The sequence below is a fragment of the Ipomoea triloba genome, chromosome 1, assembly GCF_003576645.1.
Source record: "Ipomoea triloba cultivar NCNSP0323 chromosome 1, ASM357664v1".
NCBI lineage: Eukaryota > Viridiplantae > Streptophyta > Magnoliopsida > Solanales > Convolvulaceae > Ipomoea > Ipomoea triloba.
The window spans coordinates 9,023,687-9,039,343 of NC_044916.1; the positions used below are offsets into that span (position 1 = coordinate 9,023,687).

Sequence of the window (15,657 nt, forward strand, 5' to 3'; positions counted from 1 at the left end):
GGGGGGGGGGGGGGGGGGTTCATGTTTCCTCACTACAACTAAGTCATACTCCCTACAATCAAGCCGCTTGGTTGTAGTGGAAGACCTAGATCTTTGCTTAGTCACCCACCTTTTGAGTGGTTGAGTTTAGCAATGAGGCTCGTGTGAGTTAAACGTGCTCCTCGCTTAATGTATCTACTTCCCAATTGTTCTTTCTTAATGAGGCTAATTTCGCTTTCAGACTGTCGCTCTACCATAATTAGTTGTCTATACCCCTCCTAACTCCCCAAGTCTTTCTCTCTTCACCTTGTAGGCTTCTCATTGTGTGTTATGTGCAGTTCTACTTTCTTTTGAGCTCTCACTCTAGGCTTTGTTGCTAAGGATTGTTCTCACCCAATCATGGCTATGAGCTTGAAGCTTCTAAGGTTTGAAGTCTTGACCTTTGGGGTGAGAGATCTCTATGACCTGATGATGCTCCCATCGAGAAAAATAATGCACCACTGTCTTAGGTACCTTTAATCACCCACTTATAGCCTCTCCTTGGGGTTTTCCCTTTCGGTTGCTTTGTTATCATCATTCCTCTTTGTTTGTATAATTTCCTCCATGTATACAAGCATGCTTGTGCGCGCTATGGTTACTATATATGAGGCAAGTTGATAAATATTTGTGCTCCATCATTTAACAAAACCCTTAAGCGATTAAGATGATTACATTTTGATGGTAAACATGTGTTAGAAGTGTTTTTCCTCAATTTATTACTTGCAAAGTGCTAGAGGAAACACCTTACCAGGTTTGTGAAATTATCGATGAACGTGCTCTGTAACCCGATCAACCAATTTGAAGTGGGTCATTTTAATGTCACAAGGTACATTTGACACATAATAGCATCATTGGCTTTGACTGTCAACATGTTCGCTTTGTACACAGCTAAGTAGGCTTGTGGATCCTTGGTCTTGTTGTACTTGATAGCAAATGGCTTCATATCCTTTGAGATTGAAGCTCTCATGTTACGTGGGGTAACGTGAATTTAGGGAGCACGTGAAATTACCACTCTATCCTTCGAATTCACGGTCAACAAACGGTGAGACTAACGGAGGATGAAATTGGGTAAAAATTGGAAAGTCAAGGATGTTATTGGTTAAAATCATAAGTCGAGGACCAATTTGTGAATTTAGCTATAGTCGAGGGACCATTTTGGGTATTTACTCTAAAATAAACGCATATGGGATTATGGGCCACATTGGCAAATAATTCAAAACATAAGGGCTAAATTCTAAAACCCAACTTAAAAAAAAAAAGTTCAGCCACTCGATGCATGTAGATCAGTATGTGTATCGTGCTTACTTCCCGAATCTATTTGATTTAAAAATCATTTGCAAAGGTAAAAACTTTCTTTTTATCTCTTCGCCATTGCAGGTGAGCAAAATATCTATTAATTATTCGATAATCGAATCGACCGAAAAAGTCAATTCTTAATTATTAATGTTAAAATATTTTCGGTATTTTGATTATTTTACGGTTATGACATCTAAATGGTTATCCCTTTTTCTCTCTAATTTGTAGGTCCAACTCCTCCACATCACCTTGTAATCTCCTTTTCTATTTTCTCTCCGACCTTTCTCCCCTTATCTCACTTTTTTTGTGGGTCCTATCCTCAACACTCCACATATCATCTATTATTTTATTCACTTTTCTATAATTAATAATTTTAACTTTATAATTATAATTTCGATTTTAAATAAAAACAAATTTGTACTAAAAAAATAAAAACAAATTTAAATAAAATAATAATTGTTGAATTATAAAATGTAATTTTATAAACTAATCAAAATATAATTTTATAAATTAATATTCGCCTTCAAAATTGTCTACGAAACAAATTGACATTCAGAATCGTATACACAATTTTAAATATCATATATACCAGCAATTAATAAATTAAAAAAATTTAAAATATAAAAAATTTAAAATAGAATAACAAGTAAAATAACAAAAAAAAAAAAAAAAAGAAGGAATGAGCTGTTAAACAAAAAAAAAATTTTTTTTAAAATTGAAGCAGCATGGTGGGATTGGTGGGGGACGCGTCGCCATGCGCCACGCTTGCCTGCGTCTTTCTCTCTCTTTTATTCGGAGAATAATCTTCTATCCCTTCCAATTGTGTTTCTCCCTTTTTTTCCTTTTAATCTCCACATTGGAGATGCTCTTATTGACTTTTGGTTTCGCTCGGTATGCATATATTAGGTAATATATATATATATATATATAATGGACCAATATAGCGTTTTCATTCTGCCAATACCCAATAGGCCATGCCCATCCAAATATGAAATATCCAATAGCCCAAGTTAAATACAAAATAGAAAATAGAAAATACTGAAACAGCATAGCCCTAATTCCCTAAATCCCCTAACCCCTAATCCATTCATTTCCTCTGCTTCTGGCTTCTGCGCCTCTGCTTCTGGCTTCTGCGCCTCTGCTTCTCCATTCCACCAATCGGATTTTCGGGACCGTTTGCTCTCCCCTAGTTTCCGTATGTATATTTTCTTATGCTCTTATTTTTGTCCGCGTTTGTATATATGCATGATTAGTTTGTACTTATGGTTTTTGGTTGTGAAACTTTTTCATATAAATGCAGTCAGTTTAGAGTGTTTATGATGGAGAATGAGGCAAACGGAAAAGAAGGCAACCTGGTGTTGATTAAACAAGGAGCCGAGGCTGTAAGTTTGAAAATTATTCATTTCTGTGCCGTTTACCTCTACTATAAGCAGATTTGTTGTATTTGTGCGGGGTTCTCTCTTAAAGATTTTGAATGGCGCACTGTTTATGCAAAATGATAAATGATGGGAAGTGGAGAAAACTTAATTTGCTTCTCTGTTTGCTGTAGCTGATTAGCTCAGTTATGGCAGAGTTTGTTTTGACAGCCAATTCTTTTGCTTTCAGAGAGTCTTTGAGTCCACATTTGTAGGCAGGAGATCAATTGTTAAGGAACGGTTTTCAAAGAAGTACAGACATCCAACATTGGACTCGAAGCTTACTCTTAAGCGCTTGAATGCGGTTGGTCTCTCTAATGGTTCTATTTCCTTATCTAATTGCTTGAAGCAAACTTGTCTCCCTAACCAATTTGAAATTTTGTAACAGGAGGCTAGATGCATGACGAAAGCTAGACGATTAGGTGTTGCTACCCCAGTGCTTTATGCTGTTGATCCCATATTGCATTCTCTGACTTTTGAGTATGTAGAAGGACCCCTTGTGAAAGATATTCTCCTTGGTTTTGGTTCTTCGGGCATAGATGAAGAAAGGATTGCTGACATTGCATTTCAGATTGGTAATGCAATTGGCAAAATACATGATGGTGGCCTTGTCCATGGTGATTTGACAACATCAAACATGTTAATGCGAAGTGCTACCAATCAGCTGGTATGTTTTTCTGTTGCAGTTTATTCTCTTATATGTCTAAGCATGTGTTTATGTATTCCTACTATGCTCCAGTGGCATTTTGTCTAGTCTCATGATCATTATTTTGGTATTTTTTACCTTAAGATGGTGAGATGAAGTTAACTTTACTGTCACTCAAGGATTGTTAACAATCTACAGCTTTTCTTCTCCAGGTACTCATTGACTTTGGCTTAAGCTTTACTTCAACACTTCCAGAAGATAAAGCAGTTGATTTGTATGTACTAGAACGTGCACTACTATCTATGCACTCTTCATGCGGAAATGTGGTAAGTTGGGACATCTAATATATAGTTTTTGTATTTTGAGTAATATATGCATGATTGATGAGCTTGAGGATGAACAAAAAGCACCAAAATTTGTACATTTGTTTTGTAATTATTAAATTGAAAAACTGAACTTGTTGAAGGTTATGTTGGCCTTGTCTACTATCTTTATCAACCCAAATGGGATGAAGTTAAGTGTTGACTGTTTTAAGACGCAACATTAATGTGAATCTCATCACTTTAGGAAGAGTGATGTTAATAAGATTTTTTCAATTGTAATCTCACAAAGCCTGAGGTGATGACCCATATAAAAATGAAATATTTCTTTTTGTACAATTTGAGTAGATGGACCGTATACTTGCTGCATACAAGAAGTCCTCGAAACAGTGGTCATCAACCTTGAACAAGCTAGCCCAAGGTTTGAACCCTTCGTATCATTCATGCTTTTCTGTTCAACATTCCATCAGAGGAAGTATTAAAAGCTTCTCCAATTCTAATAGCTTTTTCTTACTTTTCTGGTTTTCTAATTTCAGTACGCCAAAGAGGTAGAAAGCGCACCATGGTTGGCTGAGCTTCCACTGTATTCTGCTTTGCATCCCAGTTAGGTTTCAGCTTGTTTGGTATGCTTTGTCATACACTTGTGATACTCCTTGTCTCAATGCATAATACTTTTAGCAGAGATTGTATACCCAATATGTATGTGTTTATATTTCTCTATTAGTATTCCTAGAGGGTGTCCAGATAGGACTAAATGCCAAGCTTCATGAGTCATGAAATTGACATTATGCATAGAATTGTTTAATTATAGGTCACTTGCCTTATAAATCCACGATCCTTAAATACTTTTTGGTTAGCTAATTGACTAGTGATAGATTCATTGTGATTGTTGTGACAATTGAAATGGTGTGCTTTACAACTTTACCATCTCAAGGTAATGAAGACTTGGATTACCATAATATACTTGTTACACATCACTCATCATCATTTTAACACCCATATTTGTTTGGCCTATAGTTTACTGGAGCTTGTCTATTTCATAATGTTGGGCCAAATTAGTTATTGTTTTTTGTTTTTTGTTTTTTTTTTTTTTGTTTTTTTTTAAATTAAAAAAAATTATTGTTGAAAGCAGTTGGGTGTCACGAAATGTCTTGTGAAATTAAGTTTCAATTTGGGACATTTCAAATAGGCAAAAACTTGTGTGAGACGGGTGGGGCTCAATATGAAAATGTAATACTTATTGAAAAATGTAATACTAGTTAGGACTTAGAAATAAAGTGTTTATTACTTGTATGAAAAAGTGTAATACTTATGAGGAAAAATATAATACTTTTAAATCAAAATGTAAAGTATTACAGAGTATATTTTTCTTCAAAAGTATTACATTTTTTCTTATAAGTAACAAACACTTGCCAACTCAAGTTAACATATTATGTACTTTTAATTTATTTATAGGTACATAATCTATTGATTGTAGGCGAATAAGTTGAATTTCATTTTGGACTAGGGTTCATAATGCAAGGTGGACATTGGTCCATGGTATACTTTGCCATGCAAAGTGAGTTGTTACACCATGGACCATGGTCCACAAGTATTGTAGACCTTCGTTCAAAACGACATTCAAATTATATGCATGTAGTTAAGATATTATGTATCTATAAATAAATTGACTTCTCATTCAGATGGGAAGGTTGATTACTTTGGGAAGCCATTTTTGAAGCAGTTAACATATTATAATCAGCCTTCCCATATGGAGATGGGAAGGCTGCTTTCTCATAAATAAAAATGGAGATGGGAAGGCTGATTACTTTAGGAAGTCATTTTCCAAGTCTTTTAAACTTAAATAAGTACAATTTGTAAATCAATTTCTTATATATTTATCTATTTTAAATGTATAATATATCAATTTTTTTTGTCCCACTTAGGAGAGCTCGAACACATTTTTACTTGATTCAAATTTGAAGTGGATCCCATAAATATTTGTACAATTAAATGACTATTCAAAATGTCAATTTTGCTGAAATTTTTAGTATAATATATTATATAAAATATAAATTTACAGTCTAACTATTAATTTATTAATTTTAAGTTTTTAGTTGAAATGAAATATATTTTTCAATTTCGTAGTAGATTTAGACCATGCGAAAAGGACACGTAATGCAGAGGTTATATCAATGGTAATCAGTATTAGCAAGCTAAAGATTGTTTGTAAGTTTCAAGTGGCTTGGTAATGAGATCTAAGTATAATCTGCATTATATCAATGGTTATCAGTATGAGCAAGTTAATGATTGTTCGTAAGTTTCAAGTGGTTTGATAATGAGATCTAAGTTTAAACGGATTCAAGAAGCCTTTAACACTTTTATCCAAGCTAATTGGAATTCATCACCTTTTTATTTGGAAAATCAATTTTCAATTGATTTTTAAATTTATCTTTTTGAAGAGAGCTACTAGTTTAAGAAGTGTGATTCATCTGTGTAGTTCACCTACTAATGTTAGGAGTAATTGTATATAAATTTTGATGATGCAAATTATATGTATTAGAGATAGAAAACTTTAAAGATTTTCTTATTGTAAATCGTAAACTTGTTTCGCTCTCCTGAAAGAACATTTATCAAAGTATAGTTAGAAGGTGTATTGGAAGGAAGCATTTTCGGGGGAAGAATATTGAAAAGAAGAAGTAAATCAAATTTTGAACAAGTAAATCAGAAAAAGAAAAAGCTTGATAGCATAAACTGTCATGTGATTATCTTCACTCAACATTCGTCAAGAGACTAACGATTATTGTTTGACTATGAAAAGAATATATAAATCTAGAAAAGAGTTCATATAAGGAAGTATTTGAGAATGAAATGGTATAAAAGTTTGACACCTACAGCCTTACATTGGGGGCAAATAGGTGATTACACATGACTTTTTGAGTTCAAATTTTCCTTATATGGACAAGGAAATGACTTATACCTATGGTCTAAGGATTTGGCAACTTTTGAACCACTTATATGAGTTTTGGTGATGAACCTCTTAACCTATAAAAGGATGACCCAAACTTAGAACAAGAAACTAATTTATGAATTCTTGAAATTATGCGAGAGAAAATTTTTTAAGTAATATTTAGCATTCTAAACAAAGAATCATCTAGATTCTGAAGTCTAACTCTAAACACAACAATCTCTTTCCTTGAAAGGTGTTTGAAGATTATTTAAGTCAGACAACTTGGTGGTTGACCCTTGGCGTAGATTGACCAGACAATGAAGATTAAGTTGACGAGGAGCTCATGACTTACTCAAAGGACTATCATTTGTGGAAACAAGTAGCACTGTGTGCGAAACGCTTCATTCACTTATATTTGTATCAATACATAGTGTAATTTCTCTTTGGGTTATAAAGAGAAGAGTGAATAGAAATTCCTTTCGAACTAGTACAAAATCTCTCCATCTTTATTTGCTATATTTGACTAACAATTCACAATATTTAAACAAAACTAAAAATCTAAACTTGGCAAGTTCAAGACTTCCGTTGTGCGAAAAATTTCATTCTCTAATTTTTATTTTTTTTAGTTTTAAGAAGTCTATTCATCCCCCACCCCCCTCCCCCAACTATTTTCACAAATGTCACACTTACATTCAATATTAAAAAAAAAACTATAAATATAAACTTGACAAGTTCAAGACTTCTGTTGTGTGAAAATTTTCATTTTCTCAAAACATCTTTAAGTTTTTAAGAAGTCTATTCAGCCATCCTCCACTCTTTTTAGACTTTTACTTGCTTGGGACAAACAACTAACTTGTTGAGTGACCTACTTGCTTCATCTACTTGAAGATGATTCACATGCTTGTTTGTGCAACTTTTTAACTGTCTAGTTGCTTAGTCACCTCTTTGATTGTCATCAACCAACTAACTCTAGTAAACACCTCAAACATAACTTACTCTTGGAAGACAAAACATTTAATGTTGTATGATTTCCTACATGAAACAAAGTTATGATAGTTGAATTTCAATATTAGTAGAAATTTTTCCTTGCTTGCACCAAATCTTGAAGACATTTTGAAGGTAAAAAGAAAAAACATTTTAAGGAAGCAAGCGTAAGGTACCCAAAATCAACTCTTGTGAAGATAGTTTATCTTGCTAAAATTCTCTCTCAACAAGGCAATAACTTGAACAACTTTTTTGTGCAACTTATAATATAAAATTATTTTCTTACTAGCTAAGTATTTTTTTTTTTTTTGAAAATTCCTAGCTTAAGTACTTAAGGAAGAGGAACTCAAGAATATTTTAAGAATTTATATCTCCCCTTTTTGCTATAAATAGCACATGGCAAAATGGTATGAAACATCTTATTTCCTCTTTCTTCTCTTCTTCTCCCAAAAGGTTGAATTCCCAACCCCAAGGGCTCCACACCCCCGGCCCGACAAAACTTCTGGAAGGATGTAAATCATGGTAACTCAACTGAATACATAGGCTTTGCCTTTGCTCACTGCGCACAAGGAGCCCCAATTCTCTCTTTCTTTATATGATTAGTGCTTAGATATTTTAAGTTGTATATGTGAAGCATTCAATCTAAGTAACTTAATGAGAAGCTAAGTCAAGAAGGAATATCTGAACTCTTTGTTATTTATATTTATGCCTATATTAAAAATTCCTTTAAAAAATCTACTTAACTATACTATGTAACCAAATTCATATCTATATTATTTCAAGTACTAGATTCTTAATAATCTAGTTTTTAACTTGCTTAAGCTATCCAAGAGTTGAGAAGATTGTTAGTAATTAAGTTCAATGTGACATTTTGTAGAGTTTGTGATTTTAAAATTCAAAAGTCTAAAAGGTAAGATAATTGCTATGACATGAAAGGTTATGAAGTGATTTCATGAGTGTCAACTTGTTGTGAAAAAAGAAACTCATGCATGCATTACATGTAAGGGCGCATGTTAAGTATAATCCATAAAAATATAAATGTGTAGTCCAACTATTAACTTAATTTTTTTATTTAATATAAATAAAACACATCCTTCAATTATTGAAACATTTAAAAAAAAAATAGATTGCTACAATTTGAGGTTGTAGATAATAAATACTCCGTATTGCATATAATATTTTAATACTTTCTTTAAAATTATTGCACATTATATAAATTTCATAATTTATGCAATTCATAAATATATGTTATAATCTAACTGACATGAGCGAAATATACTAGTAGGTACAAACAATAAAATCGTGTAGACATCTTTGAAGAATATAGATATATGTAATTAATACCAAATAAATAACAGGTCAGTCAAGATGGCCGAGTTGGTCTAAGGCGCCAGTTTCAGGTACTGGTCCGAAAGGGCATGGGTTCGAATCCCATTCTTGACATTTTTTTAAAAATCTTCCTATGTTGAATGCTTATATACACGCAAGTACAATCAAAATTGGCTTAAATAGTGTTTTTGCATTGCCCCATGAACAGTTTCTGCATTTTTCTCAGTTTCTTACCTCGAACTTTTCTTCCTTCTACTTTGAGTACGGTTCTTGAGCATTTTGAACAGATACTGGGGATCGAACCTATAAACATACTCTCACAAGCGCACAAAGAGCCAACGTCCCCGCTGGAGATCGAACTTATAACCTCTCACATCTCCACTGGGGATCGAACCTATAACCTCTCAAGTGAGAGGGTCAGAGCTATGCTGCTTGACTACAAGGTTTTTGGCTTCTTCACTTTTGTTTATTTATAAACAAAATTATCTTTTAACCCAGACTTACAAAGCACTATCATTCATGTAAAGCATTACATTTAGCATCTATCTCTAATTACAAGAACGTCCATAAGGCCATCTCCAATGAACACGACAAAGCACCATTTTGAAAGATATATCGCATTTTGCAACTCTAATGAACATAGCATAACACCATATATTCACCGCACTATAAACAGTGCAGCGCCATATTTGGCGTTGCACTGTTCATTCGCACCAAAATTTGGTGTGCTTGTTTTTCCCCATTTTACCCCAGCTTTTATTTGTAATTCTTTTTATGTCATTGGTTTAGTTTTAATGTATTTGTATATTTTGTAAAATATTTAAACATAAATTGTATATTATTTTTTTTGAAACCATAAATTGTATATTATTAAAAAAAATATATCATTCGAAAGATCTCATCAAAACGATTAAAACAAGACTAATATTTAGTATAATTTTATTAAAAATAAAATTACATAAAACATAATTGAAGTTTAATTTATTAAATTACAACTATATGTTATATTAAAATAATAAAAGTATAAATATAAACTTTTAATTTATGAGAATATAAATTATTTTTGTGTAGAAATAAAATTTGGTGTAAATAGGTTGAAGATGAAAAATTTAGTGTAAGAATATGTTGAAAATATTCATTTTGATGTAAAATTTGGTTCAGAATTTGGTGTTTTAGGTTAGAGATGGTCTAAGCCAACCAAAAGACAAGTAGAGCACAACCATAACGTGATATCCTAGACTGACAACAAGAAAATAAAGTTCCTTGAATAGATGCAATGTCCAGCCTCTCTTTCAACTTAAAAATAAATACGAAAAATTACACTTTTCGTCCCTAAGTTATCATTGGCGTTGTATTTTTTTTTTGTCTCTTTATTAACAAAAAGTTATGGACAAATTTGCAACATTAGTATATTTTAGGAATGAAAAGTGAGTACGAAAAGTTAATAAAAGGATGAAAAGTGCAACACCACTGATAGCTTTGGGACGAAAAGTGAACACAACCAATGTTTAGGGACAAATTTTACAATTACCCTATAACTTAGGAACGAAAAGTGTAATTTTCCCTAATAAGTAGTTTTATAACACAAAATTTTAAAAAGTAATCATTTTCATTCCATACATACTTTCAAGATAAAATTTTTACGAATTAATGTCAGCGGGGCCGTCCGAATATAGTGACATCACCTAGTTTAGTCTTAAGACTCTTAACCTTTCAAGTTAACTACACGTGGTCTTTCAAATTTAGTAATTTAAATATTTAAGCACCATGATCTTTCTGTCAATTTTAGCCGTTTAGGTTATATAAATAAGTCTTTCTGTCAATTTTAGCCGTTTAGGTTATATAAATTAGGGGCAAAGTCGTCCTTTCTGCCTTTCAACCAAAACTGGACTAAACGTATTGGGGACTTGGGGTGCCACTATACTTGAAAGATCCAAATCCTTATTATTATTATCATTATCATTATCATTATCATTATCAAATGATACAGAGTATATAGTTAGGTAATAACATGCATACTGAAATTACAAAAATTTGACAACGAAGATATATTATTATTATTATTATTATTATTATTATTATTATTATTATTATTATTATACCAGAAAATGCATGGAATTTTATGCTAATCACTCTACTCAATGTCTAAAGTTTTTGTTAGTTGGATGACACACCTATAATGGCTATATTTGGCGAACCTAGCTGAAAAGGTAGCTGAAAGCTGAGAAGTAGCTGAAAACTGAAAAGCTTAAGTTCGAAGCTGAAATCTAAAGAGCTGTTAAGCTATCTGTTATGCTTAAAAGTGTTTGGTAAAATTAGCTTTTTAATAAGCTGATAAATGTAAAAAGACTAAAAAGGACATCTTCATACAGTTTAAATAGTTTTTAAATTTAAATAGGTTTGTTTATATATTAAAATATAAAATAGTGAAATTAATATATTTTAATAAAATATAAAGTAAGAAAATTGTATCAATATGGAAAAAATTGTATGAAGATGGAAAAAATCAATGTTCAAACACAAATGTCAAATTGAAATTACAACCAAACGTATTGAAGAAAAAAAAGTCAAAAAGGTTTAGCCAAAAAGGTTTTAATTGGAAAGGGTTAATGATGTCATTTCTTTAAAATAATAAGGTTAAAAATGGAAAAAAAGTTAGGAAGTTACTAACTTATTTTGAAACGCTACCTAAGGTAGCATTAAAAAATAAGCTCTTATTTGGAGCTATTAGCTTATTTTAATAACATTACCAAACAGAGCTTATAGCTTATTAGTAGCTTAAAATAAGTTATAAGCTCCTAAATAAACTCTACCAAACAGAGCCAATGTAGAAGATAATAGGTCCACATTAAAATAGTTTCCTTCTAAGTAGATAAACGTTTGACAACATCATCCTCACTCACGAAATGGTCCGTGACATGAGAAATAAGAAAGGGGTTAATTATATTGCTTGATGGTCATGAAGTTGGATTTCCACAAAGCATACGATAGCTTAAACTGAGAGTTCTTTGAGTGGTGGATGCTAGGTGATTTTGATTTTCTATGAAAAATTGTTAATTTTATTATGATTTCCATCTCTTATGGTTCAATTTCAAATCTTTGGAAGGGTGAGAAGTTAGCCCCATTCTATGCTAAACGTGGGTTAAGTCAAGGGGATTCTATAGCCCCTTATCTTTATTCTAGCTATGGAGAAACTTTTGTAGAATGTTGAAGAGGAAATCAGCAAGGGCTGGTGGAAGCCTATTTGTAATCAATACACTTGTCTTCAAAGCTTCAAATTAGAGCACATGGATTGAATACTTCGGCTTTGATCTTCATATTCAATCTTTTGATTGAGAGGTGTAGAATGAGGTTCAATAAGAATTCCTCTCAGTAGTTCATCTCTCTCGTACGGTTTTTTTCTCAAAGCAATCTTTGCACTTTTCTTCTTAGATTCATCACTTTGTTCTTGTTTATCTCATTGATAAAGAGAAGAAAGATGTTATTTATATTCACTTAGATTGACTAACTGTTCTACCTTTCTTGACTATCTATAAGACAACAAGCTAACATCCTCTCTGAAGCAAGGCAAATATATTTACTAACTAAGAACCAAGCCTTTTGTGAATTGCAAAATTGTTGGACACAACTTCCATTCTACACTAATCACACAGAATTCAGAAAATGTGCCTAATCCCAAAGGTGAACAAGAATACAAGAGAAAAAGAAAATGAACAGAGAAAAATACAAATATGGTACCAAATGAAAGATCTATTTCCACATAGTACCTTACTGCAGTGTCCATGGCTTGAAGGCTTAAAACCATAAGTTTGATGCTAGCTGAGACACCATAAATCACAGAGTGCTAACAATGATCATATCATAGGAAATGCTACCTCTCATGTCAGTAAAAAGAAGAAAAAAATCAGTACAAGATATCCCATTTGTTTGAAGCAATTTGGCTAAATCATGAACAGTCAGCTCACAGATCGTTAATCCATGAATCAGTAAGTAATCACTGGTTCAGATAAGAGCACGATTAACATTTGGCTCATAGAATTTATGCTGCCAATTCTCAGTCTCTTTGCACGTTTTGTCCGATAAATCAAAATTATTTTGTCCAAAGCATCAGTAAAAGGAATAGTTACTCATAGAGCATGTTAAGAGATTACTACATAGCACTAAAATTATGAAAATTCCCACAGAAATATTTGTGACTTAGCAAGGAAGACAAATCCCATCCAACATCATATATATGCATAATCACTTCAACTTTTACTAATCTACCTCATGATTGAAACCTGAGACATTTAAATCTTGAATACCAGAAATCAATGGTTTTTCTTGAAGTTAATTTAAAGCACTAAGAATTACATGCTTCAAAAATCAACAATGGCCATTTAGTTTCACTCATATAAACATATATAAACCCATTCAAAGCCACCATTGTTTCTCTTCATTCATTCTCGAAAACGTGCAATAAAACTAAAGAATGGCAGTTATATTTATTTCAAAAAGATCAACTGGCGAAATTTATCTTGACAAAGCAACATAGATCAATCCGAGAGCGGCAACACCAATACACGAATAAGAAACGCCTTGGACGCGACAAAAGAACAAGTTCAATTGCTTGGCAACCTGAAGAGTAAGAGTGAGAATCTGGAGCCTCCCTTGGTCTTCCATTTTCTTGAAGAAATACATTGGTTTGAGCGACCTTCTGAGCATGAAAGCCAATGAAATGGGAAGCCCAAAGGCCAAGAAGCTCTGCAAAGAAATCTCAGGCATGGGCGAATCCCTAGTGGAATACAGAAACCAGGCGCCCAAACCCAGCTGGACAAGGCTGAGAACAGCCAACGCCTTGCTCAAACTGTACACATTCTTCATCATCTTCTCCAGAACCTCTCGGGTCTCATTGGCAAGCGCGGAAACGTCGCGCTCCACGGTGGGCCCAGTGATCTCCTGGTGCTTGAACTCAGGGTTTTGAATCTCAGAACCACTTTGAGATGATTTGTCATTGCCATTTGATGGCGGCTCAGAAGTTGTTGATAAAAACCTCACCTTTTCACAATTCTTTAACAAAAATTGACCATGGCTAAATGGGTATTTGAAGCTAGGAAGATACCTAAAGTGGGCAGTTGATCCAGTGAGAAGGGAATCTGAGAAATTGGGGTTTTGGTTCAGTGAAGAGGGGGACTTGATTGAAGTGGAATTGAAGAATTGAAGGAGGAAAGGTGAGATCTTTGCGCTTTCTGAGAGACCTTGCTGGGTGCAGAGGTGAGGATAAGATGATGAAAGAGAGACATTAGGTCTGAACAGCGAGGAGGTGAGTCTCTTGGCGAAGGTTGAAGCCATGGTGCGGAGCTGCGGAAGATGGCAAAAGGCAGCAAAGCAAAGAAGAAGACAACAACACAATGGTTGTTTAGTGTTGACTACTTTTTGGGGAATGTGGAGCGTTATGTATTGGATTAAAATCTAAATGGTTGGGTCCTCTTAGCTTAGAACATAATAGTTGGGCTTTTAAAAGTTTTATTGTTATTGAGTTTGAGTCCAATTACTAAAGAAGCAATCATTATTGGGTGGACTGCACGGTCCAAAAACATATAAATAACATTATTTTAATTTATAAAATACATTATTCTAACATATAAAATACATTATTGTAATTCATAAATTACATTATCTTATCCAAAATATGTCAGTATTCTAACACATAACATATATTATTTTAACTTATAAATACATTATCTTACTCCAGAAATTTTATTATTCTAACACATGGAGTACATAATTTTAACTCATAAAATACATTATCTTACTCTAGAATGTTCATTATTTTAAAACGCGCGCAGAGCAAGATTTTTTTAAACATCAAAACGACATCGTTTTGGACCATGATCCACACAGCTATATGAACCACGGTCCACACAATAATTTGCCATAAAAAAGAGCTAACCATCATTATAATGGCAATTTATATCATGGATCAAGGTCCATATAGTATTATGGACCATGAATCGAAACGACGAAGTATATAATTCATACCATAAGGTACCTCTCAGATAAAGTACCTTGATCACAAAACTAACACTTATTTAAGATTTCACAACTCTATGCTACTAGCAAGTAAAATTAAACTTAGTATTTTGAACACAATCTTGCTATTCTCCTCTATCTACACTTAGTAAAAATATCCCATATGTGATACAAGAAAAATGAATTTTTCTTTTCACTCCAACTCTTAGATAATTTAAGAAATATTAGTTTCTTTCCTACTACATATCTAGGTGTGGTCGCAAATACACGCTAATTTAAAAAATTAATTTTGGTGAAACTTTTTTCGACCACCATGTAAATAGTGGTTGGAAATACCGACCACTTAGTAAAAGTGGTCAGAAATTCCGACCACTTTCTGACCACTGTAACCTTTCGTCGAAAAAAAAAATCACCTTTTCCAATCAATTTTTTAGATGGTCGAAAAAATGCCAATTTCCAGCCGTGTGTGATAGAAAATTATTTTATTTGAGAGGGAGGATTTTTTTGCTTGGGAGCTGAGGGAAGGGAGATTTTTTGCAAAGTGTATAATAAGTCTTAAAAGTCAAAATTTAATTATTTTGACTTTTATTTCTTTTAAAGAATAACATATCTAATATAATTACGCAAAATAAAGAAATTTTTATTTTTATTTTATAATAAGTCTTCATTTTTTTGTTTCAAATTAAGTAAGTACATAAAATATAATAA

At 32.8% G+C, this 15,657-nt stretch overlaps 2 protein-coding genes and 1 non-coding gene across 3 annotated transcripts; 2 read left to right on the plus strand and 1 right to left on the minus strand.

Annotated features, from left to right (window-relative positions):
* The first annotated feature begins 2,347 nt into the window (after positions 1 to 2,347).
* On the plus strand, positions 2,348 to 4,654 carry LOC116017707 (EKC/KEOPS complex subunit bud32). Its single transcript, XM_031258338.1, has 7 exons — positions 2,348 to 2,509; positions 2,615 to 2,696; positions 2,920 to 3,033; positions 3,118 to 3,396; positions 3,588 to 3,701; positions 4,044 to 4,116; positions 4,232 to 4,654. Exons 2-7 carry the CDS (start codon positions 2,631 to 2,633, stop codon positions 4,267 to 4,269), a joined length of 684 nt encoding a protein of 227 aa, XP_031114198.1. The 5' UTR covers positions 2,348 to 2,509; positions 2,615 to 2,630; the 3' UTR covers positions 4,270 to 4,654.
* Positions 4,655 to 8,970: 4,316 nt separating this feature from the next.
* On the plus strand, positions 8,971 to 9,051 carry TRNAL-CAG. The gene has a single exon. It is a non-coding gene; the product is annotated as a tRNA-Leu (tRNA).
* A 4,182-nt stretch (positions 9,052 to 13,233) lies between these two features.
* On the minus strand, positions 13,234 to 14,347 carry LOC116019983. The gene has a single exon (XM_031260408.1). The coding sequence runs from the start codon at positions 14,266 to 14,268 to the stop codon at positions 13,450 to 13,452; it is 819 nt and encodes a 272-aa protein (XP_031116268.1). The 5' UTR covers positions 14,269 to 14,347; the 3' UTR covers positions 13,234 to 13,449.
* Between the last annotated feature and the right edge of the window lie 1,310 nt (positions 14,348 to 15,657).

Coding starts and splice junctions, on each gene's coding strand:
- LOC116017707 (XM_031258338.1), top strand. CDS start 2,631: ATGATGGAGAATGAGGCAAACGGAAAAGAAGGCAACCTGGTGTTGATT. Junction 3,397..3,587: donor GAAGTGCTACCAATCAGCTG/GTATGTTTTTCT, acceptor TTTCTTCTCCAG/GTACTCATTGACTTTGGCTT. Junction 3,702..4,043: donor ACTCTTCATGCGGAAATGTG/GTAAGTTGGGAC, acceptor CAATTTGAGTAG/ATGGACCGTATACTTGCTGC.
- LOC116019983 (XM_031260408.1), bottom strand. CDS start 14,268: ATGGCTTCAACCTTCGCCAAGAGACTCACCTCCTCGCTGTTCAGACCT.